Source organism: Caloenas nicobarica, chromosome 11 (assembly GCF_036013445.1).
Source record: "Caloenas nicobarica isolate bCalNic1 chromosome 11, bCalNic1.hap1, whole genome shotgun sequence".
NCBI lineage: Eukaryota > Metazoa > Chordata > Aves > Columbiformes > Columbidae > Caloenas > Caloenas nicobarica.
In genome coordinates this window covers 10923977-10947158 of record NC_088255.1, presented here as the reverse complement: position 1 = coordinate 10947158, position 23182 = coordinate 10923977, and the positions used below count along the sequence as shown (strand labels likewise).

The window sequence follows — 23182 nt, the reverse complement described above, 5'->3', positions numbered from 1 at the left end:
ATGGATTATTAAACTCAAACTTATTTTCTCATCATACTACAAATCGCATGCAAGGAACTGCTGCAGTACCTGGTGATTATTGCCAAGGAAACAAAGATTTTTCTTTCAAGCCTAAATCCCTTCCCCTCTCTGCTCCAGACCCTGGTGACAGAGAGCCCAACACCACGGGGACATCTCAGCTTTTCTCATTCCTAAATCCACTCCTGCCTTGCTCAGGAGCAGGTCTGTTGGCAAGGTAAGGTCAGACAAGAGTGGGAGACATGATATTGAGGCAATGTAAGTGAGAAAACCACCAGAAATCCAAGTCTAGTCCTTTTCTCCATCAGCTGAACAGCTGGGAGCATGAAACAGAACAAGGTCTAATGTGGGTTACACATATAGCTACAAGCTGTATGATGTTTTTTGTGTGTTTAATGGCTATGATATTACTGCCAACTTCAACTTCTGCTCTTATTGATGTTCATTTCTTTTAATAATTCATTACGTCATCCAATCTTATGTTGTTAGTAATAAATATTAAATACCCAAAATGTGATTCATGATTTTATTTTTAGAAAAGTATTATTGTATTAGATTAAAATGTCAATTAAAAGAGGAATATAAAACAGTATAGCAGTACTTTTGTGAGCCCTGGAATGAACAAGCCATGGTTTCCTGTGGATTTGTGACTTACAGATGTATTTTATTAGACATAGGAAACAGTGGCATTTGAGTGCAGCTCTTCCCTGGTTAGGTGCAGATTCTCTCATGCCTACTAAGGAGTGTGCTCATGCGGCCACCACACCAGCAAGAGTCAAGCACAGAGACCCCGACCCTGTTTTCATGAAACTTCCAGGAATTTCATGTCTTTCAGCCCACTGTTCTTCAAAACTCAGAAAAAAGTGGTCAAGAGCTTCAACGTCTACCAGGTGCAACAGCTGGATGGAAGAACTAACACAAAATTAATGAAACATTGCAAGATAATATTATTTTCTCTCCAAAAGTTCATTGCTTATCTAATTCTGTTTTCATTTTTAAGTTCTCTGCTTTTGATAGATACATATTCTATATATTTCTGAAGAAAATCCCCAAACCCTGAGGTGCTGTCCTTGCATGTGAAAGCTAAAAGGTGTCAGGCATGCTGGGAAAGCTTACCTAAGGAAAACATATGTCAAAGTCTGTACTGACTTAGATCTTAAAATATTTCATTGACATGAAGAAGCATATGAAGAAGTTTAGCAATTAATTTTGTCCATAAAACCCAGGAGTGGTCCTGAAATTACTATTAAATGCAATTTACCCAATACTCTTCAAACCGGTGTAAACAGCATAGTGACTAATAAGGTGATCTGAGGGCCCTATGAGACAGCGATGTATTTAATTTGGCTCCTTTGCTTCTGAGATGGCATTTCAGCATCTCAGCTAGTCTGCTAATATCTTGTAATAATCCTGACAAAATTGCACAGACAGCTGGGCTCAGACACAACCTTAGTATGGCGTGGGAGCTTTGGTATCTGAAAAAAAAGCTCCTCATGGTAAAATATAACACAATTCGGTAACAACTTATATCCTCCTTCTTTCTCTTGAAAATTCAAATTTTACTGCAAGAAAGTCAGTTAGATAAGTTAATGGTCAACTCCAGTATGTCAATATAACATTCCTAATATAGAAACCAATAATAAGCAGAGGTGAAAACTGGTTGATACATATTCAGCTTTCTGTAGAAGACACATTATAGTGGAAGCATTTGAATATTAAAAGTAGCATTGTATTTCTGTTACAGTTCATGTAAGAGAAGTCTTTTTTTTTTTTCTTGTTTGTTTATTTTTTTTCCCCAGGATCATCTTACTGGAGGATGGCAGTCTCAGGCTCTATAACATCACCAAATCAGATGCTGGGGTGTACACTTGTACAGCAACAAATCAGTTCGGAGTTGCCAGAAATTCAGGGAACCTGATTGTGAAAGGTACTTCAGTATTTTCTGTTGTGCTTTATGAATATTAGAAAGTATGTTCTTCTTTTCATTGAGATGCCCAAGTCTGTGCCAATCAATGCTAACATTGACAGGTTTTTACTTGCACTTTGAAACTGAGCTCTCCACTGCCTGCAGCAAAGAAAACCTCACGACCGCACCATGCCAATGATCAATTTGTTTATCAAAAAGGTCTCCCAAGATATCCGCAGAAGCATGTAGTAACATTAATAATGATATTTACATTTCAGTACCATTTAGTCATCGCAGGTAAGGGCTGCACTGATGCAGGCATTGGGCAGCCAGAGTTTGAAATGACTCTGAGGTAGTGTGGAGGTTCAGTTTATTCAGCTCATTTACAATGTGTATCGCATCTGAGACTGCAGAATAGTCTTTAAAGCTGGGGTGCCAAAAAGAAATAAGATGTTATGGAGTAAGCTGAAAATCAGGTGGGTTTATTTTCTTCAGTGTGGGGCAGATATAGCTTGCAGATGTGACATTCCTGCAGATCCTGAAGCCACCCACTCCTTCTCTGCGTCCCAGCTGCTCTGCACTACCTTGGTAAATAACTCCAGAACAAATCAGAGCCAAGCAAAAACTCTTCTTTGGCCCTTCATGTGACTTTGATTCAAAATATTAAAATGGCCACCCTGCACAGCACTCCCCAGGTCTGCACTAGTTCGTACAAACTTGTTACTCAGGTGGACTAGTTCAAAGCTGGAGTATGTGAAAAGAAATATTGTTTGTACAGATATTTCTACGAGCAGTATAGGAAATGACTGTGCTCTATACCCTCTGACTTTGATCTCTGAGAGAAAAGAAAAAAGAAGGAAAACTGAGACAAACATTATGTTTTTTTTTCTCTTTACTCCCATACAATCTTTTCAATACAGGTGTTTTCTTATGCAAGTATTCATATTAGTTGATTTTAAATGAGGACAAGTTAAAAAGTGAAACTTCTGAGATTACAGTAAGTGTATTTATCAGTTTTACGAAACAGCTAACAATGTCTGTAGTAACAAGAAAAGCACATTATTAAATGTAATTTGTAACTCTTAATATTCTTGTTTTCGGTGACTTCAGAATGGTTACTCCAGCCTGCAGGCATGACCTCCTCCCTAACCTACTGCATCTGGCAAAAATCTATTTCATACTCATCTTATGAAAGAGCAATTAGCATTGATGCAGTGCAACGTGTAGTCTGAGACTTTGTTACAGCACAGCTAGCAATGAATAAAACAAGAAGTTTAGGGTTTAGGCAGCTCTGACTTCATTAAGGTTATATACAATTTTACATATACATACATCCTAATGAAGCAATATGGGAAAATCACATTAAAACATGAAAAAAATATTTTGTTTGGCATTTCTGAAGTTTATTAAAACACTGAGTAACAACACGGTATAAAAATGATCTTGTTTGCAGGGAACATTTGTTTTTGTTTCCCCTCTGGAGAAGTTTTGGCTGTTCAATTATAGGCCTCATTGCTTCAGCATTATTTTCAACTGAAATGTCAGAACTTGGAAAAGCATATCTAATGTGCAAATTAAGTTTATTGCTGCTCATTGAGTTGTTTATTCTTCGTGTGAGAAGTCTTTATTATACCTCCAGCACTCACAACATCTTATCTATCTGATCCTCTGGAATAGGATTTGCCATATAATACATGTCTGCAGTTGCTAAGCAAGACAGATAACGTAGAACCAAGGGCTTTTAAGAAGCTTTTAAAAGTATTTGAGGTGGAAGTCTTAAAGACAAGCCCATAAAAGAAGCAAAAAATATCATACAAGTGAACACCCTTACATAAGTGCTATCACTGGATATGAACAGGCTACAACAAGAGATACAAGAGGATATTAATACCATAATTTTTTTTTTTTTTAACTAACACTACTAAAAAACACACCTTGCATGCAAATCCAGTATAATTTACAAAAAGGCTGTTTTCAACATTTGTTTAGTAGAGGCAAATAGGTTCATGGGAATAAGAAAATAGATTTATAAAACCAACAGCATATAACAGTTAGGATTTGTTGTGTGATCAGAAGAAACCGTTATGTTATGATATTCCAAAATACCGGTTCACTAGAATGGTCTTTTTTTAAAAAAAGGTATTTGTCTTTTCCTCTAAGGAGGCATTCCATAGGTTTTAACAGATAAATGATCTCTGGAATTTTTATTCCTTCTGATCACATTCTATAACAGGATTGCAGATGTCTTATTTCTGATCTTTTTGAAAGTGTGATCAAATAATGACACAAGAAACTGCATGACAGACCTAATGAGGCAAGCATAATATTATTGGAATCTTCTGATGAAGAAAAGTTTTGAAAAATTCCCAGCTATTTTCAGTACAACCATCTGGAGCTAATGGCCCCTTCCTGCACAACAGACAAGTGGCTTTGTTAGAAGCTTAAAGATTTTACAAAAAACAGGACATCTTTTTATATTTGTATTCTATGGATTTTAGAATGTAACTATTGAATCTGATTACAAATTCTATGCAGTCCTGTTGGTATGATTCTTTCTTAGTCTTACTTTGACCTTTCCATAGAAATAAATTAATTTTATTTTTAGTATTTTACTTATTTACAGAATGATATAATTGTACATGGTGCATTGCAGAAGAGTCAAAATGCATCAATCCCGGTGACCAACCATCCAATACAGAGAAGCAGGAGTTACAAAATGAGGTGGCAATAAGTCTTGTGGCAGTAGAGGTGATGTGGGTCTTGTGAAGGGTAGATATTTTAAAGAAAAATTTGAAGGACAGGGAGTACTCAACACATGGAAAACTCAGTAGTGGTGCAAAGCTTTATTAAAGCTGAATAAATCAAAGGAGAAAGAGTGAATTTCATCCTTGATTTGGAGTTTTAGCAGAGAAACCAATTCAGATGGTATCTTCAGGCTGTCATCAAAGCAGTGTGAAACAGATACATCCAAGTCAGCTTTAAGAAAGACAGATAAAATACCAGCAGCAGTTTATACCTGGAGCAAGGAGTTCATCTTAGGCTTTGGGGTCTATCCAAGAGGCCTGGTAAGCTGAACCCCGTAACCACTGTTTAGTCAGATCCAGATATTGAGCTTACTAATGGAAGGCTCAGGAAACATGCTGTTGTCCATCTAATGGACTGGCAATGTAAATGAGCCTTGTTAGGGCCAGATCTTTCCATCCCCAGGGGCAGATACACTGTACAGGAGACAGGAGCTGTGGAGATGACTCTTTGCAGTCATTTCAGAGGAGCTGGTTCCCACCTTGTGGTTCTCCCAGCAAGACTGCACAGGTCAGACCAGGGGCTACAAGAGTTAGGGAAAAACCCAGGCTGATTTGCCAGACCCTTCAACACCGTCTTGTAAACCAGGCATAACCTTTTGCATCATTTAAGAGAAAATATGTGTGGAGACATCTCTCCCGCACAGCTGAAGGCAGAGCGGACAAAACCCAAGTGAAGTCTGGGAGAAAGCATACCATAAATGTTCAGAGCAACGTCGAATTTCCACTTTCAGGTCAATTGTGGTTTTCAGGGGAAGACTTTGCTTCTTCACCACCATGTTTCATTGGCTTTAAACGCTCAGTGTAGAGATGTACATGGTTTATAGGTTTAAGGAAGGAGTCTTTATGGTATGACTTTGAAGGAAGAGATGATGAGTTCGGAGGACCATGTCAGCCCAGCAGATCATGCCTCTCCACCTGCTAGTGGCAAAGAGAAGTTTCAGCTATCATGAAAGTAACTTTTTCAATTTTTAATGTATACCAGGTATTGTTTATTTTTTCTGCTTTTAACTTAGGCAGCAGTATTGCAAATAATAGAATTACTCTCTTCAAAGTGTTATTCATGCAATTCTCTTTCAGCTGTGAGAATAAGAAATATAGGAGAAAAAGCAAGAAAAGAAAACTTTGTGGAGGTTCTCTGTAGTTCCCAGATACTTTTCAACATTATTCTATAAAAGTTACCTGCACTTCACAATGAAATTTCTTCATTTGAGATTTATGGAGCCAAGTTCTTTGCCAGCATGTGCTGAAATCAGTGGAGCTGTGCCAACAAAGAATATGGCCCTTGAATCTTCTGGAATTTATTGCATCTGACACTCTGCTTCCAGGGACAGGAAGAGATTTCTCTAACCTAATGATCGAGTATCTTCAAGACAGTCATATGAGGCCTTAATTTTTCTGCAGTCCTTGGCTTCAGACAAACTGCTGGAGCTGCCACAATGTCAGTTTTACATGGTTATGAAGAGCGATCAGAGCATGCAGGGAAATCTAAGAAAGTGTGTTCCAAGTCTGAGCTCTAACTCATGATAAGAATCTCTGACACTCTCTTAATGATGCCAGAAGAAAAAACCCTAATTTGTTTCTGACAGTAAAAATCAGACAAGTTCGTTTTTTGTTTTCCTTGGAAAACCTGATGCCTACAGCAGGTATATCACTGAAACCAGTGACATCCAGTTCGTTTTTTAAAAGGTTAGCAGAAAATGCAACTTTCTACCTTGTTGCTACTTGACCACTGCCATAACAGTGACTCATCCAGTGCAGATTAAATGCTGGGAAGAAGCCCTTCAAAGTTTCAGCCCATACTGCCTGGCTGTACCTACTTATTAACCAGTTACTGCAATGGTGGTGTTAGTCTGAATGAAAATGTGTTTGATGTGCCCTATCGCGCACCAGACCTTTGGAACAAAGGCCCTGATAAAACCATTTCTAACAGATGGGGTTAAACCAGAGCGAACGCTGAAGTCATACAGCTCGTGCCAACTTTCTTCTCCTCCTCTCACATTATTTTCAGAACATATTAATATTTTTGAATGGATTCTGCTTCCATTTTATTCATGTGCCTCTAAAGTCTCACCATTTTATAACACTTCCATGCACAAAAGCTTTATTCAAAGGAATTGCTTACAACAAAGTGGTTGTTATCTCTAATCTACCTGCCAGTCATATCAACAAAAGTGAAGCCATATAAACCTATTCCTTTCCCCTTCGGCAAGCTACTATTTCCCTTAATAAGAGCTGCAAGTTGTTTTCTCAGTGTAAGGGGTTAAAAAAGATTACATAAATAGTTTTTCTGTGTGTGAAGATACCTTCTTAGAAGCTGTAACGTAAGCAACACTGTGCAGTAAACTGCCACTAACATTAATACAGATGAAGGATCTCAATGTATAAAGCAATTTTGCTTTTGCTGAAGTTTCCTGTAAGGAGAGATTTTCAAGTTTGAAGAACCATTGTCATATTTTTAACAGTCTTAATAACGAAGCCTGCACTTTTTGAGCTGAAATCATATCTATTGACTATGAGCTTTACAAAGTAACATATGACTAATTTAGCATGTTGCCTCTGACAGCTGCTCACTCTCAGAGGCACACAGCGTGCTTGTATTGATACTGCAAAAGAAATAAGGCCACACGCAGGTAAGAGTGTTCTGAAATCATCACCATATTAGACACAATTTTAAATAATTTCACAAATGGTACAAAACTCATTCAAGATCTACCTTTTTTATAAGCATGTTAACCTTTTTTTTTTCTTTTTTTTCTGTCTCCACAGAAAGGACTGTAATTACTATTCCGCCTTCTAATATGGATGTAACTGTTGGAGAAAGCATAGTCCTTCCATGCCAGGTGTCTCATGACCCCTCCGTTAATGTGGTGTTCACATGGTCGTTCAATGGCCATACAATTGATTTTAGTAGAGGAATGCATCATTTTGAAAGAATTGGAAGAGTAAGTTTTTTAACCCTCTTAGTGCTTAATGAAGTTATTTGCCACAGTCTTTAGATGACACAAATATTTATCATAATTCTTCCATCGCTACTTATATGCATGGCAAATCACTGTTTCTTTACAAGGGCTGCAGACATTTATTTTTCTTACTTAAACTTCATGAAGGAACTTGAGTTATTTTTGAAGCCATAATAAAAATGTCCAATTGAAATAAACTGATGATAGCTATGAATATTTTAATTTAAAAGCCGAAGTTTTTATTAATATTGAGCAATTTATAAAAATGTCCAGTATGAAAAGCATGTTGTGAGTGATTAGTTTACTTTCTTTGTATCTCCAGGAATCTGTTGGGGATTTGATGATAAGAAATATTCAGCTACATCATTCTGGGAAATATGTGTGCATGGTACAAACAACTCTAGACAGTCAATCTGCAACAGCAGAAATAATTGTAAGAGGTATGTCTGTTAAATGTAGACACATATATCTTCCGGAGGAATTAGAAATTCTTAACATCAGCTGTTTTTTAAATGGTTCCTAGGATATCAATCCAACATTTCAACAGTGAAATGTTATATATCTTGTACCCTTGGCCCCGAAATTGGATTGAGATTCTGGCCAGCATGATCTTAGTGTGCGGCTAACCCAGGGAGATCTATGCAGTTCTGCCATGGCCTCTTTGGAAGGTAAACTTTTCTGGCCATACAGGTCAATATGGCAGGGCATTAGGAAGTCCTCGACTTTCAGCAGGCTGCTGTCACCTGCTCCTTGCTGGGCATCTCTGGGTCACCGTGCAGACTTGGAAAAAATGAGACCTCATTCATTTCCGCTATTTCAAGATAATATGAAAAATAATTGTCTATGGTCAACAATCTTTTTTACTACCAGCAGCAAGAGAAATGCTATGATGGGAACAGATCCTCTAAACCCTAGCAGAAATCAGAAATCTGTATAGTGCACCATTTTACAATTTACTAAACCTCAGTTCTGCTATAATTCAGCAGGAATTCTGAAAATGTTTGATGTTTCAGCAAAAGACACATTGGATAACTTTCTTTGTGAGACCAAAAAAAAAAAAAAATTCCTTGTCTGCAGTTTTTATATTAGAAACATAAAGGCATTCATTTTCCTGACTCAAAACTCCTCATTAATTAGGAAAAAAGTAATACAGGCATGAAACCATCATTTAGAGATTGTGCTGCTTTTATGAAACTGCAGCTTCATTAATAATTCCACTGACTTGAGAAAGTAAGAGTTGCCCAACCCAGGCCAGCAAGGAGTCTTCTCTTCCTAATACCTTCACCTTAAAATGCTAATCGTATTAGGCCCCCCAGGTCCACCAGAAGATGTTAAAGTTGAACATGTTTCTAGCACTACTGCTGTGTTATCCTGGAAGTCTGGAATAGATAATAATAGCCCAGTCCAGATCTACAGTATTCAGATGAGGACTCCTTTCTCAGTTGGATGGCAGGCAGTTGCAACAGGTGAGCAATTTGAGAGTTACCTTGCATTTTTTGCACATACCATTAATTACTCCAAAAATAATTTGTCATTACATGTTTATTTTGCCATTAGTTCCTGAAGTCATTAATGGTAGGACTCACAAGGCAACAGTGGTTGACTTAAGCCCTTGGGTTGAGTATGAGTTTCGTGTGGTTGCCAGCAATAGTGTTGGAACTGGGGAGCCAAGCAGACCATCAGCTCTACTGAAAACTAAAGCAGCAGGTAAGTCCCTAGTTTCTGACAGTTTTTTTTCCACACAGTCAAATTGCCAGCTCTTGAGTCTGAGAATTTCACTGCAGCAGAGCCACTCAGTCCTACAAGGTTACTTACATGTCTATCTGACAGTTTAGCCTGTGACTGCTATGGCTTAATGACAGCAGGCCTGTGCTATGGATGCAAGGGATGCTTGGACATGATTGAGGTATGACACACTTTGCTCTCTGAAGATCACTCGGGCCAGTAATAAAGGCTGGAGCTGGCCTATGCTTCCTCCCTTGGATATGTCCCAAAGTATATCTAATCCCCATGCCTGAACACAAGCTTTCATTCAAGCAACTGGGGAGCAGCATTTGTTTTCTTTCAATTATAACTGCATTTATACCCTGCTTAGGGACTTGTATAGAAAATTATAAAGCCAGCTCTCTGGCACATCCTAGCACAAGCATGTAGTGCCTTTGCTGCAGAGGCTGTTTGATATCTGAGCATCAGTGGGGACAGGAGATTGGCTTTAACTGGAGGAAATAAATTGGAGCATCCAAAGCCCAGTGAAACTAATGGCTTTCACTGACTCCAGGGCGGGATCCTTACTGTCTGCCTGTCTAACCTTTATATATTTAACTTCTGGGACTTGAAACCTCATAGGAAGAAGACTCATTCTTGGATGACTGACACTGTCAGTCCTTTGACCTACTCAGTTTGGTACAATTTATTTGAAGCCCAAACCTTTCATTTGTTTTATATTTCTCCCAGCCTCCTGCTTATCAACTCTCTCCCACCTATAAAATCAGTATTTATAGGACAGAAAGCAGTGAAGTGGAAACAGCTTTTACACTCCACTCTTCTTCTTTTCTCTTCTCTTCTCTTCTCTTCTCTTCTCTTCTCTTCTCTTCTCTTCTCTTCTCTTCTCTTCTCTTCTCTTTTCTTCTCTTCTCTTCTCTTGTCTTCTCTCCTCTCCTCTCCTCTCCTCTCCTCTCCACTCCTCTGCTCCTCTTCCCTTCTCTCTCCTCTCCTCCCCTCTCCTCTCCTCTCCTCTCCGCTCCTCTCCTCTCTTCCATTTCTCTGTTTATCTCATTTACCAAGCTCTGAAGGTTGGCAAGCTGCATTTCAAGCCAGAACTCAAAATACAGTGTTGTACATTATACAGCAGAATATATATATATATCCTTAGAAAGGAGGATCCATTTGTTTCTCAGAATACCTACAATATTTGTCCCAAGGCAGAATTACTTCAAAATGTATTTGATCAGCTGATTTAAATCTAATAAGTTTTTTTTCCTGTTGTTGAAGCAAAAACTTACACTGAGTACTCATGCCAGAATGGACTATTTGCTCAGTAGAACACCAATTTGGATAGATTTTGTCAGCTTTCCAGGTACAGAGAGACATCAGATGCGTCTTATCAGCTGTCAGGACTGCCTGGCCAGTGTGGCAGTAAAGTAGATAGTAGGCTGCTCCCAAGCAGAGGGAATAGCCTGCAACCCTCCAGCCTGGAAAGATGCACTGATCCTGCCTGGGCTTAGGTGTCCGGGGGATGCATGTCCAAGTGGTCCCTGAGCCCTTCCAGCCAGAGAACTACAGGAGATTTTCATATGCAAGCAGTAACGGACAATGTGGAAAGGGAAGGCTAAGGAAAAGCTGGATTCAGGAAGAGGCCAGATTTTCTAAATTTCCCAATAGAGTATCAGATATGTGTTCTCCATTGTATGATTGATCATGAAGTCAAAATTAATCTTAAGAAGGTCTTTCTTGCTCTTGCTACCTTGGGATTTTGTAAAGCATGGTATTCAAAACCACCTATATAGTCGGTAAAAACTTCCATGTTTCAAAGCCTTTTTTTTTTTTTTATTAGAGGGATTCACAAGGCTGGGCCTGGAAAGAGAAAGAAACAATAAAATTAATATTATTTACCATTGCAATAGCACAAGGAACACTATTTCTTTACAGTGTAGCCCCATGTGAAGTTTAACAAAAGGAACAGGAAGACTCAGTTCAGGCTTAGTTGCTTAAGCTCTTCACTGCTGTGAATCATTCTGTCTCAAAACAGTTCTATGCAGTGGGAGAAGTAACATTATATTTGAATTTTTTTATCAAAGCAGGAAACTGAAGACAGTATGACAGTGTGGACAGCAAGACTGGCCATGAAAGGGTGAATTTGAACTTGACTGTTGTAATAGCTATTTTTCCAGCTGAAATCTGAGCATTAGTAGATTTGTGGATGCAAATGAGCCACTGTTCATTTCATTAAAATGAAGCTGAGAATTAATTGAGCCTCTGTTGGTGCACTCAGCTGTAAATTTTCATCTGTTTCTCAACTATGACCTAGTTGAGGCTCTGCTGAGCACTAGTACAAATTTTTTCCCCATGCAAATGTAGTAAATACTGAACACATTTAACACATGAACTAATTGAGCATCAACTGGTTCATGAAACAGTGAAACATGAGGCTTGAAAGTCTGTTTTGTCATTTTTTCCTTTAATGCTGTTCTTTTCAGTCTTAGACTATTTGCCTCTGATGTGCACAAAGACATTGATTGTGAGTGACAAAATTGAATACCTATGCTAAACTCTCTGAAAGACCCCGGTCCATTTGCACTTGCACTCATTTTCATGACTGCACAAAAAATTATTGAGAAAATTCTACATATCTAGAGAGGATGAAATCAGATAAAGATTTATATGTGGACTTGAATCTAGAAGTGTATGTTCATATAAATTTCTGTGAACTTAAAGGGCTATTGCCTTTATTGCCTCTACTGTGGTTTGGCTAACGCTGGATGGAAGACATGGGGAAGGGCAGATGGACACGGCAAAACTTGCCAAAATCTCTGAAAAATCTTTTGAGATATAACTGTCCCATCTGTTCTGACCCTGTCTTCAGTCCTATCTCAACACATCAAATTTTCAGACAGTAAGAGCTGAATGAAGGGGATGACAAAACAATCTTGAAATTTCTAAAAATAGTATCAAGGTTTTGGAAATGTCAAAGAATACAAAGGCCCTCTTATAGGAGGCTTCTGTCTTGTTCAGTTCCAGGGTTGTCCTCTTTTTTATACTTCTCCAGCAACTGAAAAGAAAGATTATATCATCCTTGCAAGTAGATCTACAGCAAACTATACAATAAGAACAAGGTTGATCTGTCTGAATTCCATCCATTATATCACAATCCAGTTTCCCAAAACTGCCAATATTTATAGGCTAATGGAGTGGGCATGTGTATGGAAATACAGAGCAAGAGGCAAGAAATGCTAGTATTTTCTTTGCCTCTTCACCAAGAGTCATTTGAGTGATGAGAAGCTCCTTCAGCCTGGAACACCAGCACATTGCTTGACCTTGACCCTGTACCTATGGTGCCACACATCTGGGGCAATACTGGGGAAATCAAGCTATAATCAGTGAAACCTGGACACTTAGAGACTTGGGAGAAGGAGAAAAGCATATTACAAGTTTTGAATTTCTGAAGAAAAGCATACAGCCAATTAAAAAAATTAATATATTGATCCAATAAGATGTTTACTGAACAAATGCATAATTAGTAAATCAGTAGTGTTGCAGCTACAGTCTGAATGGAACATCATTTTGCCAATTAGTTGATGAGGCATAATAATGTCAGATACTTGATGCTACTAGCTTCTTTAATTAATTTTTTGAACCAGGGTACTTATGTATCAAATACATCTGTGGCTTCAACCTTAGAAACTTGAAAATGTGTAAACATAATTTCAGTTGATTTAAAATGTACCGTTATATAGTATAGTCCCTGTTCTACATGTTGAAAGGCAGAATCACCGCGTGTGAGCTAGGAAAAGCTCTAACCATCCACTTAACAAGATCCCCAGCAGTAGCAGTGGGTAGTTGCAAGCATCAACTATCTTTTCTTCTCCAGTTCCTGTCATGGCACCAACAAACATCAGTGGAGGAGGAGGGAGCCGTTCTGAGCTGGTCATCACATGGGAGGTAATTGTTAGCCTAATTAGTCTAAGCTGTCTAATGGGGAAGAGTCCATGGGTGAAAGCTCAGCCCTGCTCAAATTCAAAGGCTTTTGGTCGTGGACTTTGGTTGAGCCTGGATTTTATCCTGCATGTGGAGAGAAAACAGCCTGTAAGATATACAGCAAGTTTTCTGTGTTATACTGAACAATTTATAAAAATAAACAGTTTAAGAGGCATGTTATAAAGATGTTTAGAAGTCTGTATAACCCTCTTATCTTCATTGTACAGGAGGTGCTTAACACACTAATCTGCTTGGCCGTTTTTCTGCATTAACATTTTTCATACTTTTGTTTACATGTTTTTCATTCTGGAGCACTGTGCTGACAAGACATATCCTATTATGCGTTAAAAGAGATGAGCCCTTTAATTCTTCAGCACTCCAGCGAGAGGAGAGAATATACATTTTCAGAACAGTTAATACCATACTACAAGTTGCGATGGGTGAGTGCAGGTCATTTCAGAGAGTGGAAAGCAAGTGCTGTGGGAAGGAGCCCTCCTTCTCTAGCCACCCAGCAGCCTTCCCATGGGCATCAGGATGAAGGCAGGTGCGTCTTGCAAAGCCCATGCAGTGATGGGGCAGGTGCTTGGTCAAGTCTCCAGCCCCTATGGAAAAAAAATCCACAAAACACAGCTCCCACCCTCAGGGTTTTTCACTGCTGCTGAAAAACTCCTGTGAAATTCATGTGACTCACCTAATAAAATCTTTCTGCTGTCTTTGAGGACATCTGACTGAAGTAGGAGCTACTTCATGTCATTGGCAGCACCCAGCCTGGAGGTCAGGGGCCAGGCAGCCCTGCCACAAATCTTACTATCAGGTATGAGTGTCTCAGAGGCTGCAGAAGATGACTTCTGTTTAGCTTCTAATTTAGGACAGGGTCTCCAAAAACATGGTGGTCCCTTCATAAGCCCTGGGGAAAAAAAAAAAAAAAAAAAAAGACGACTTCTAGTTCAGCTTAAGCAAAGAAAACAGTCTGCTTTCGCCCTTGACTTCATTTTTTTTTCCAGAGAAATAACTAAGCTCATGTATAAGCTCAGTTTGAAGGAAAAGAAAAGGGATTAAATTAAACTAAAAGTGATGCTTTTCATCAGCTGATAGAGTTATCTGTGTTTTCCTGTATGGTAAAAACTGTGCCATTTAACCAGCCTTTTAGAGGAGGAAGAGAAGTGATAGGAAAAAAATGAGGTCAAAAGAAAAAAATCCCCACTAGATAATATTGCCAATGCTTTCTCTTCTCCATGCTCCAAACAGAGTGAAACTTCACTTTTACTGAACTAAGTTTTCCTGCATATGCATCTTTTGCACTCTTGTTTCATTCTCTCCTCTACTGATCTACTATTTGGGAGCAGAACACGAAAATTGAAAACAACCTGAGAGATGTCAATCAAATTATCCTATTGGACTCCATAGTGTGTCCTGAAAAATAGTCAGAGAAATACTAATTATGCCACGCTAACAACACTGAACACGATTCTCCAGCTTTCTGTGATGAACTCACTAAACATCTTGATTAAATCTGAGGTCACAGAAGCCTCAAAAACAAATTAAATGCTCTAGGAAGTAGCTTGAACTCTTATAAATCCACAGCGTACCATCATCACTCACACTTAACTCTCTCAGGACTGGAAAAGAGATAGAAGGGGGCACACTGGGGAATTAATGTTTGTAAAACACTTAAGACACATTTGTGATAGATGCCAGGCCAGGGTTATTATTAGCATTAGAATGAATTTATGAAGACAAGAATAAAATAAGTGCCCTGAAATCTTCTGATTTACTTCCCGATTTTTTTTTTATTTTATTTTTTTTTTAATCTTCTCATACTTTTAGTGCTCCTGGGAGTTTCTCTGCGGGATAGGAGCCTGGAGCCAGGAAGAGTTATAGGGGCCACAGTTCTGCCCCTATATTTTTCTCTCTTTGCACCATTTTTCATGGCTGCTTTTCTGTTCATCTTACTTCAATGCAAGCATCTAAAATAAATGAAGTTTTGCTGAGAAACGCTTCCTTCCTCCATGTACTACTGTTCTTTTCTTGTTTCATAAATGTTCTCTTGCTTTAAGAAGCCAATGGAGAAGTATATTTATCCCAAGAAAACAAAGAAGTTCATGCTGGACACAGAGTTCGTGTAATTGCCTGTTCAGCATGAGACATTAATACATATCTTGACATGAGATTTTATTAATAGAAACATTAATTTTGCCATGTTGACTTGCAACAATGTTTCTGTTCTGAACAAATAAGAATATGCTCATGCACTTGAGACTTTCATTTGTGCTAAAAAAAATATGTAAGTAGTGTACTCATATGCAGGCAATTACACAGCTGATGCACACTTCTGAGTATACATTTGCTCCTTTCCCAACTATGTTTTTTCTTTAAAAATAATGTATTTAAAATTAGCATTCCTATACCCCTTGGAGGGGGGGAAGGGGCAGGGGGGGATTCAGCTATAACCAGTGCTGAGTGAAATGCTTTTAATTTTGAAAACTTCATGCCTGAAAGAGAATAACTTTAATGGAGCTCATCAGATCTTTTGTTTCTAAATTGATTGCCTCAATAGATTTATTATTCTGATTTTTATTTCAATATTACATTGACTGATGGAGCAAACATTATTATCTTCTCTAAGGCACAGTCAACTAAATCAATACCACTAAAATATACTCAGAGAGTGAAGATTCAATTAAAACAGTGTGTACTTGCAAATGCTTATTGACTGACTGCCTTGTCACTACAGCCAGTTCCAGAAGAACTACAAAATGGGGAAGGTTTTGGATACACTGTTATGTTTCGTCCTCTTGGCGCAACAACCTGGATAAAAGCAGTAGTGGCTTCAGCAGAAGCAAGCAAATACGTTTATAGGAATGAAAGTATTACACCTCTCTGTCCTTTCGAAGTGAAAGTTGGTGTCTACAACAATGAAGGAGAAGGGACGCTGAGCTCCATATCCATTGTCTACTCAGGAGAAGAGGGTAAAGTGTGTTACTCTTATTAGTAATGGTTGCGTAGGACCAGTAGGCCCCAGATACGATCAGGCAGATATCCACAGAGATATTAAGGAGCCTGTTCAAAGCTGCTCATTGAAGATTGACAACAGAGACACATGGCAGAAGATGGGAAATGGAAGTAAGCAAAAGCAAGGGGCAGATTTTCAGAATCTCTTGAAGCAGACAGCGTGTTTGTCCCCAAGCCTGCTGAGTGGGCTGAGAAAAATCAAGAGACATTAAAAGTAGTTTAGCTCTCGGAGGTTCTAGCTTTTCAGACCACTCAGTGCAGCTGATCTCTGAAAATCTGTCCCAGCTCATGGGTAATGACCAACTCTGAGAAATTCCAGTTTTGTTGACAAATAAATAGGCAGCAAAACTGGGGATTCACACCAGGTTTCCCAAGCCTCTCCCTGCTGCTTCCTCCAAGAATCTCATCTTCTTTTCTTGAGTCTCCCTCAGTTTTGACATAATACCTTTTTAGTAGCACACCTGTTCCACCAGCTGTGTTTTCTCCCGTCACCCAGAGCCGCAGATAGCACCAGCGGGGACTTCAGCCCTGAGCATTTCGGCGGCAGAGGTGGAAGTCTCCTGGCAGCCCATCGCATGGAACCGGCACACGGGCAGGGTGCTGGGCTACGAGGTGAGGTGACTGGTGCTGGTGTCTGACACCATACAGATGTCCCTTTCCCAGCCACATCTGTATTCTGGTTCCTCCTCCCTTGCTTCTGAGTCAGCAGACGATGAAGCTCTTCACCCAGCTCTCATTAGCAACATTTCACCTGAGATAATCACAAGCATTTATAGACCAGGACTGCAATTCTGTCCCAGCTTTTTTGTAATGCAAATTAGTACCTCAAGATTAATCATTTGTGATGGCTACTATAAAAGGATTCACGCTTGACTCCAGAAAACAAAGCCGGTTCTCCTCTACTTACACAGCTGTAATGCCATCTGAGCATGATGGGGTACTTGATAGTATGGGGACATGCACACGACCTATAGCAGTGCTTACAGAAGAAATCAGGATAAATGCACATCACTACTATCCAAAGCTTGCGCTGCAGCGTAGTTGAAAGGCTTTTGGCTTCACACTCCTATTCATAGCGAACACCTGCTCACTTACTAATAACTGACAGGTTTTTTGCCCTGTGCACTGTGGTGTGATGGCATCAAGTCCAGGGAGAGATCCAGGGACAGACACTTCAGGGTCTGAGCAGAGGAAGCTGCAAGGAAGCTGTGCTGCATCTGGCTTCACTCTGGTCTCCAGCAACTGATGGGAGCAGAAACCTTGTGTCAACAGGATCTGACATCCTCAGGACAGACCAGAGGTGCTTCCCATGGGCTGAGGAGCGGGCAGATTTTTGTATTAAAAGCTTAAATACTTTAAAATAACATCAGATATGATTCCTAGGCATTTTACTTGCACAATGAAACTTTTTTTTTTAGATAAAACAAGAGTAAACTAAATCAGAAATTCTTAAAATTCTGTCCTATCATTACACATGTAGAAATGAAGGTGATAGGACTTATGCACAGTACACAAACCTTCCTAAATCAACTACCCACTGAAAAACAAACCAACAGGTCTAAATAGCTGTAATTGAATCAAAACTAGAGGCAAGATACAAACTAATTAAAAAACTTCTTAGATGACTGAGATAAATGCGATTTTTTGTATCTTTTAAATTTTTTTTTCAAATGTGTTCAAAACACAAAACCAAACAAGCTTTTAAAATTTCTCACATTATCAAAGTATTCCTTTTGGACATCTATAAAGCTAAGGATTCCATTTGCTTTCTTAATTGGAATTCAGTCTCTGAAATTTTATTTCTTGTCTATAAATATTTATGATTGGTTTTATTTCCTAACAGTTTTGAAAATGAAAAATCCTGTATTCCTTGAAATCTTCATTGTCAGCATGTCTGCTTCCCAGCCAAATCTGTAATTGATGGAAAACAATGAATTGCCTGTTCTTTGTTCTTGCTTTTCAGGTTTTATATTGGACTGATGATCCCAAGGAAAGCACAGCTGGTAAAGTCAGAGTCAATGGGAATGTGACAGCCAGAAATATCACAGGATTAAAAGCTAACACAGTGTATTTTGCAACAGTTCGAGCTTACAACACTGCGGGGACAGGGCCCTCTAGTACTCCAGTAAATGTCACCACTAAAAAATCACGTGAGTATTCAATTTCATACAACAAATGTTGCAAACTCCCAAGTGTGATAGTGACATTTCAGCTTACCCTGACCCATCTCTGCTAAATGTTGCAACATCAAAGAAAACTGGATTCCAAATTTCTTCAGAAAATTAAGCAACAAAATCTGTGACTAAGAAACATCTCCCTCTCTCTTCCCTGACAGTATTTTTATGGTCACATCAAGTTTGCTCAGACTCTGGTGTTTAAGACTTTAATATTTAGTTTGGGCTTTCTCAATGGAAGCCAAAATTTTTATCAACTTAAATCAAACTTGGGAAGGTTATTTTATTTACCCTATTCTATTTGTATGGTAAAGTAATTTTGTACACCTACAAAATTAGATAGCACCGTTGTTTATTTTCCTACAGAGTAGAAACTGTTAAGAAGGATTTCCTTTTGCATTGCAACAGCATGCCACTTGCTTTCAGGAGATTTCAAAAGAGATGCAGAATCAATAAAAGGAAGAAGTTCCACAGATCAGACTGTAGCTTATGGTGGGGAATATGGGTTTGTTGTTTTAAAGAAAACTGTTGAATTCTCCAAATACAGTGGTTTCTTTGTGACCTTTAAACTGTACACTACAGAGGGTAGCATATGGGATACATTAATATAAATACTATTTAGTCATTACAATTTAATATAAATAACATAAACCAAAATTAAGTCAGAGAAGGTATTTCTCATAGACTCAAACAGAACTCTTCTCACAGGCAATTTCTTAATGGAAAATAGACTCATCTTTGGAAATGACTCTCTATATTCCTATGTGCCTATGTATGAAAAACAAGTTAGAGACACGGCAGTCAAGTGACAAGACATACAAAGAATGAATTTGCTTTTGCTTTACATTGACTTCATCTTCTGTCAAATTCAGGATTGTGCTAATGGTCCATTTAAAAATTAAAGTCAAAATAACCCTTTTAATATTTAAAAACAGATATTAAATTTTTAGGCTCTAGCCTCTGAAAGATGCAAGCACTTTCAATATGAATAGAGATAATATGTCAAGAGAATATAAACAATGTTCATATTCAGTAGGAGCTTTCGCTTCAAGGTAATAGCTCTGTTTTCCTACTTATTGTCCAGGATTCCTACAATGTTCTGTGCATGCCATTATTGTAGAGACTAAACAGAACTAAAATAGTCCTTCTACCAAAAAGGTGCAATTCTGATTGACACATACTTATTTAAGATCAATTTGAGGTCTAAGTTGATATCCTGGTTTAAGTTTATACTGCTGAAGTAAGTGGAAATTATGTCTTCTGTCCATGAACATACTGCTCTACTAGGAGCTGTTGTGAAGCTCAGTTCTTCTGTTTCTTTACTTTCTTTAAAGCCATTTCTTTGCTTTTTCATTTTCTTTACAAATACATGTATATATCAATATTAGAAATACATTGCAAAGATGAAACCTCAACTCAGTACAGCAACAAAGCTAAATGTTACGTAAAACATGACAGTAATGTCATTAACTTAATAAACTTAAGCATATACTTGGGACTACTGTTATTCTTGACAAAGTTGATTACAAGAACATAGTTTTAAAAATTATCTGTTAGTCTTAGATTTGAAGAACTGTTTGCAGTGTTTTGCTTGTGGGTATAACTATGGAATTGGGGGAAGTGCTACATTACTGCCTATTCTGGTCCCTGGCTGTGTAGCAAAACCGGATAATTTTGTCTTTAAAATCATCTTGTGGTTTTTCAGCCCAAAGACTATGATTTAAGATGGTTTTAAGTGCTATGATAAAAATCTTGGAATAAGGCAGTATTTACCCATATTTGCATGCTCCCAGGACTTGTCAGAGTACAGAGTCAATTAAATATTTGACATCCTTTGCCTCTTCTGAGTTTTTTGTTATCACGTTCTTATATAAAATATCTACTAAAAGCAACAAAGAGGTTTCAAATAACATTTAAATATATTTTCAGTTTTATGTATGTGAATCTATATAAATACCTTCAAAAAGAAAGTTATTTTTTTCTTGTCACTGACAGTATGGCTCATATTCACCTGGGTGGTCCACTTACAGTTCCTTTCCCTACTGATGGGATGGATTAAACTTCTTCACAGTTATGAAGTAGATAGATATGAAATAACAGGCACCCTTCACTTTATTCTGTCTCCATGGGAAATGAAAGAAATTGCGGAATATTACCAAATCAACAGTACCTTCCCAGTTACGAATGTTAATCATCAATATATAGTAACTACAGGGAGAAAAAAAGGTCACCAAAGTTAAGCATTTGAAAGTCAGGTCTGGGACACTCACAACCTGTTGCTCCAAATCTCTCCTCCTTTTTCTTAATTCTGTTCAAGAGCTTATTTCCCCTAACACTCTCAGCACTGTCTTCCCAGGCAGGGTCCAGGAGGATGCACCATGGAGAAGGATATTATGTGTTGTTCTAAATCTGAGATACAGTTCAAAGGCACAGTTTCAACTTCACATGTTCACACAGGATTCAATTTCAGTCACTTGTAGGCAAATTTTCAAAGTCCTGGTACTTAGGCATAAAAAGCCTTTGAAAAGCTACTCTCAGCCTATTGTGCTGAGAATTTATAAAATCCTACAATGTTTCATTACAGATCACATGGAGACTTTAATGTGTAGCTCTTTGTAACCTGTCCTCATGGCTGATGAAAATCTTGTCTTTTGTATTCTGCTCTTAGTTTCAGCTTTTTCTGAAATCCATAGAGCAAAACATTCTCTAGTACATTAAAATACAGATAGGAACAACACAGTACTTAAACAAAATCCATCAAATATAACTTGAACTGTCAGACACTGTCAGGCTTTTCCTAATTTCAAAAATGAACTCTCACAGTAAGTGGTTTTGTGCTATGAACAGATCTTTATTCAGACTAATACAAGAGCAATGATAGACTGGAAAATATTTCTTACTCTTCAATTTGAATCACCCATGCATTTGCTACTTCCATGTCAGCAGTTCCTTCAATTACACTATGTAAATTAATATTCAGTTGTATCTTGTGATTATCATAATCTTTTTTTTTAAAGCACCAAGTCAACCCCCTGTAAACATTGCCTGGAAGCTGACAAATTCCAAAATCTGCTTGAACTGGGAACATGTGAAAACAATGGAGAATGAATCAGAGGTGTTGGGCTACAAAGTAAGTAATTTCTTTATCTCATTAATCAGACATTATTGATAATAGAGCTACAAACAGTGACCTGTTGAAAAGTGACTGCTATTATCTGGAAAACAGTGACTTTTCTGGAGTTATTGAGGTGATTGGCTAACATTTATACAAATGGAAGGATGGCTGTGTTCATTCAGCTCTTTATCCTGACACAGGGATTTTCTGTCCCCAATGCTGGATCTCTCTTGTCCCATTTCCCTTGTAATCTTACTCATCTGAGATTCTTGCATGCAAATATTTTTGGGGAAGGTGTTTCACATGTATATAAGAAGTAGAAAACAGTCTCTTAAGCATTGAAGACAGGCATAAAACACATTTAAAAGTTCTCACTCCCTGGCAATTCATAAATGTACCTTTGAAAATAGATAGGAAGATACTCATGTAAAGATGAATGTGAGTGAAGTAAAAAGCACTTCCATAAATCTATTTTTTAAGGGAAGGAAAATTTAGTTTAAAGCTTGCTTGCAGTGGCTCTGACCTCAAAAGAATTACGGAAAGACTTTTTTACTCCTGAAATTATGTAAAAATTGAGGTGGAGAGTGCTTACATGAGGAAAGGTTCTCAGGATCAAGATTCTCATATTGCTAGACATTTTAGTGTCTACACAGGGTTATTTGTGCTTAGGGAGGAAAAAAACACAAAAAGACACCCCCTGTCTTTCTTGAGATCATATTCTTTTACGCCCTAGTGAGTGTGTTTGAGTAGCTCCACACACTGGGAAAAATTTAAAACTAGACTTTTGTGTCTAGCCTACCTACTTTACACTTGCTTATTATATTTTGATGTGGAAAGAGTGCTTTAAGTACTTGTTCTGGTATTTCTTGTATTATCTCTGTTTCTTCTACTGTTTTGCTCTTCGGTTGCTCTTTTTAGCATAAATATGTCAAAAAGATTGTCAAGAGAAAGGAGTCAAACACTGTCATTGCTGTACTAGCAAGGGAGAAAGGCTTCTTGGAGGAAAAAAGCTGGTCACAGTCTGCAGGATGCCTGTTGAGAGCCCCCAAGCTGCTCTGCACCTTGTCCCAGTGACACGTTAGCAAAAAGGACGAAGTGCAAGCAGGCACTGGATCCATCATGTTTAGTTGTAGAAATGTGCTTCCTAATTGGAAGCCCAGATACTACTACCCAAATTTCTGTCTTTTTTTGAAGTCTTTAAAAACATACCACTATGCAATGTCTGATGTTTTCAGTGGTAATTTTACACATAAGTCAATGCAAATGTTTCTATTTGACTATAAATGCTCATCACAAACAGGTAAAACAAAACCAAACAAACAAGCAAACAAAACCAAAACATTACATAAGCCCTCAGTTGCTGAAGTGTCAGATGAATTCTGGATATAAAAGGTGTTCTAGATTGAAGTCTTCTTTAAAGGTGTGTCTAACTTCCATATTTACAGAAGAGCATAAGTGTGTTGGATAAGGATTTCATAATTCTGCTTTCAAGGTGAGCC

The 23182-nt window shown here is 38.1% G+C and overlaps 1 protein-coding gene across 2 annotated transcripts in view; it reads left to right on the top strand.

The window, feature by feature from the left end:
* Positions 1 to 23182, top strand: part of LOC135992875 (contactin-6-like) — an 86403-nt gene that overhangs the window by 55607 nt on the left and 7614 nt on the right. For both annotated transcript variants that reach the window (XM_065642289.1, XM_065642290.1), the window contains exons 9-18: positions 1818 to 1945; positions 7495 to 7670; positions 8011 to 8128; positions 8996 to 9154; positions 9246 to 9395; positions 13276 to 13346; positions 16117 to 16351; positions 16891 to 17006; positions 18358 to 18544; positions 21586 to 21698. In XM_065642289.1, the coding sequence (XP_065498361.1) occupies positions 1818 to 1945; positions 7495 to 7670; positions 8011 to 8128; positions 8996 to 9154; positions 9246 to 9395; positions 13276 to 13346; positions 16117 to 16351; positions 16891 to 17006; positions 18358 to 18544; positions 21586 to 21698 (1453 nt within the window). The remainder of the gene's footprint in view (positions 1 to 1817; positions 1946 to 7494; positions 7671 to 8010; positions 8129 to 8995; positions 9155 to 9245; positions 9396 to 13275; positions 13347 to 16116; positions 16352 to 16890; positions 17007 to 18357; positions 18545 to 21585; positions 21699 to 23182) is intronic.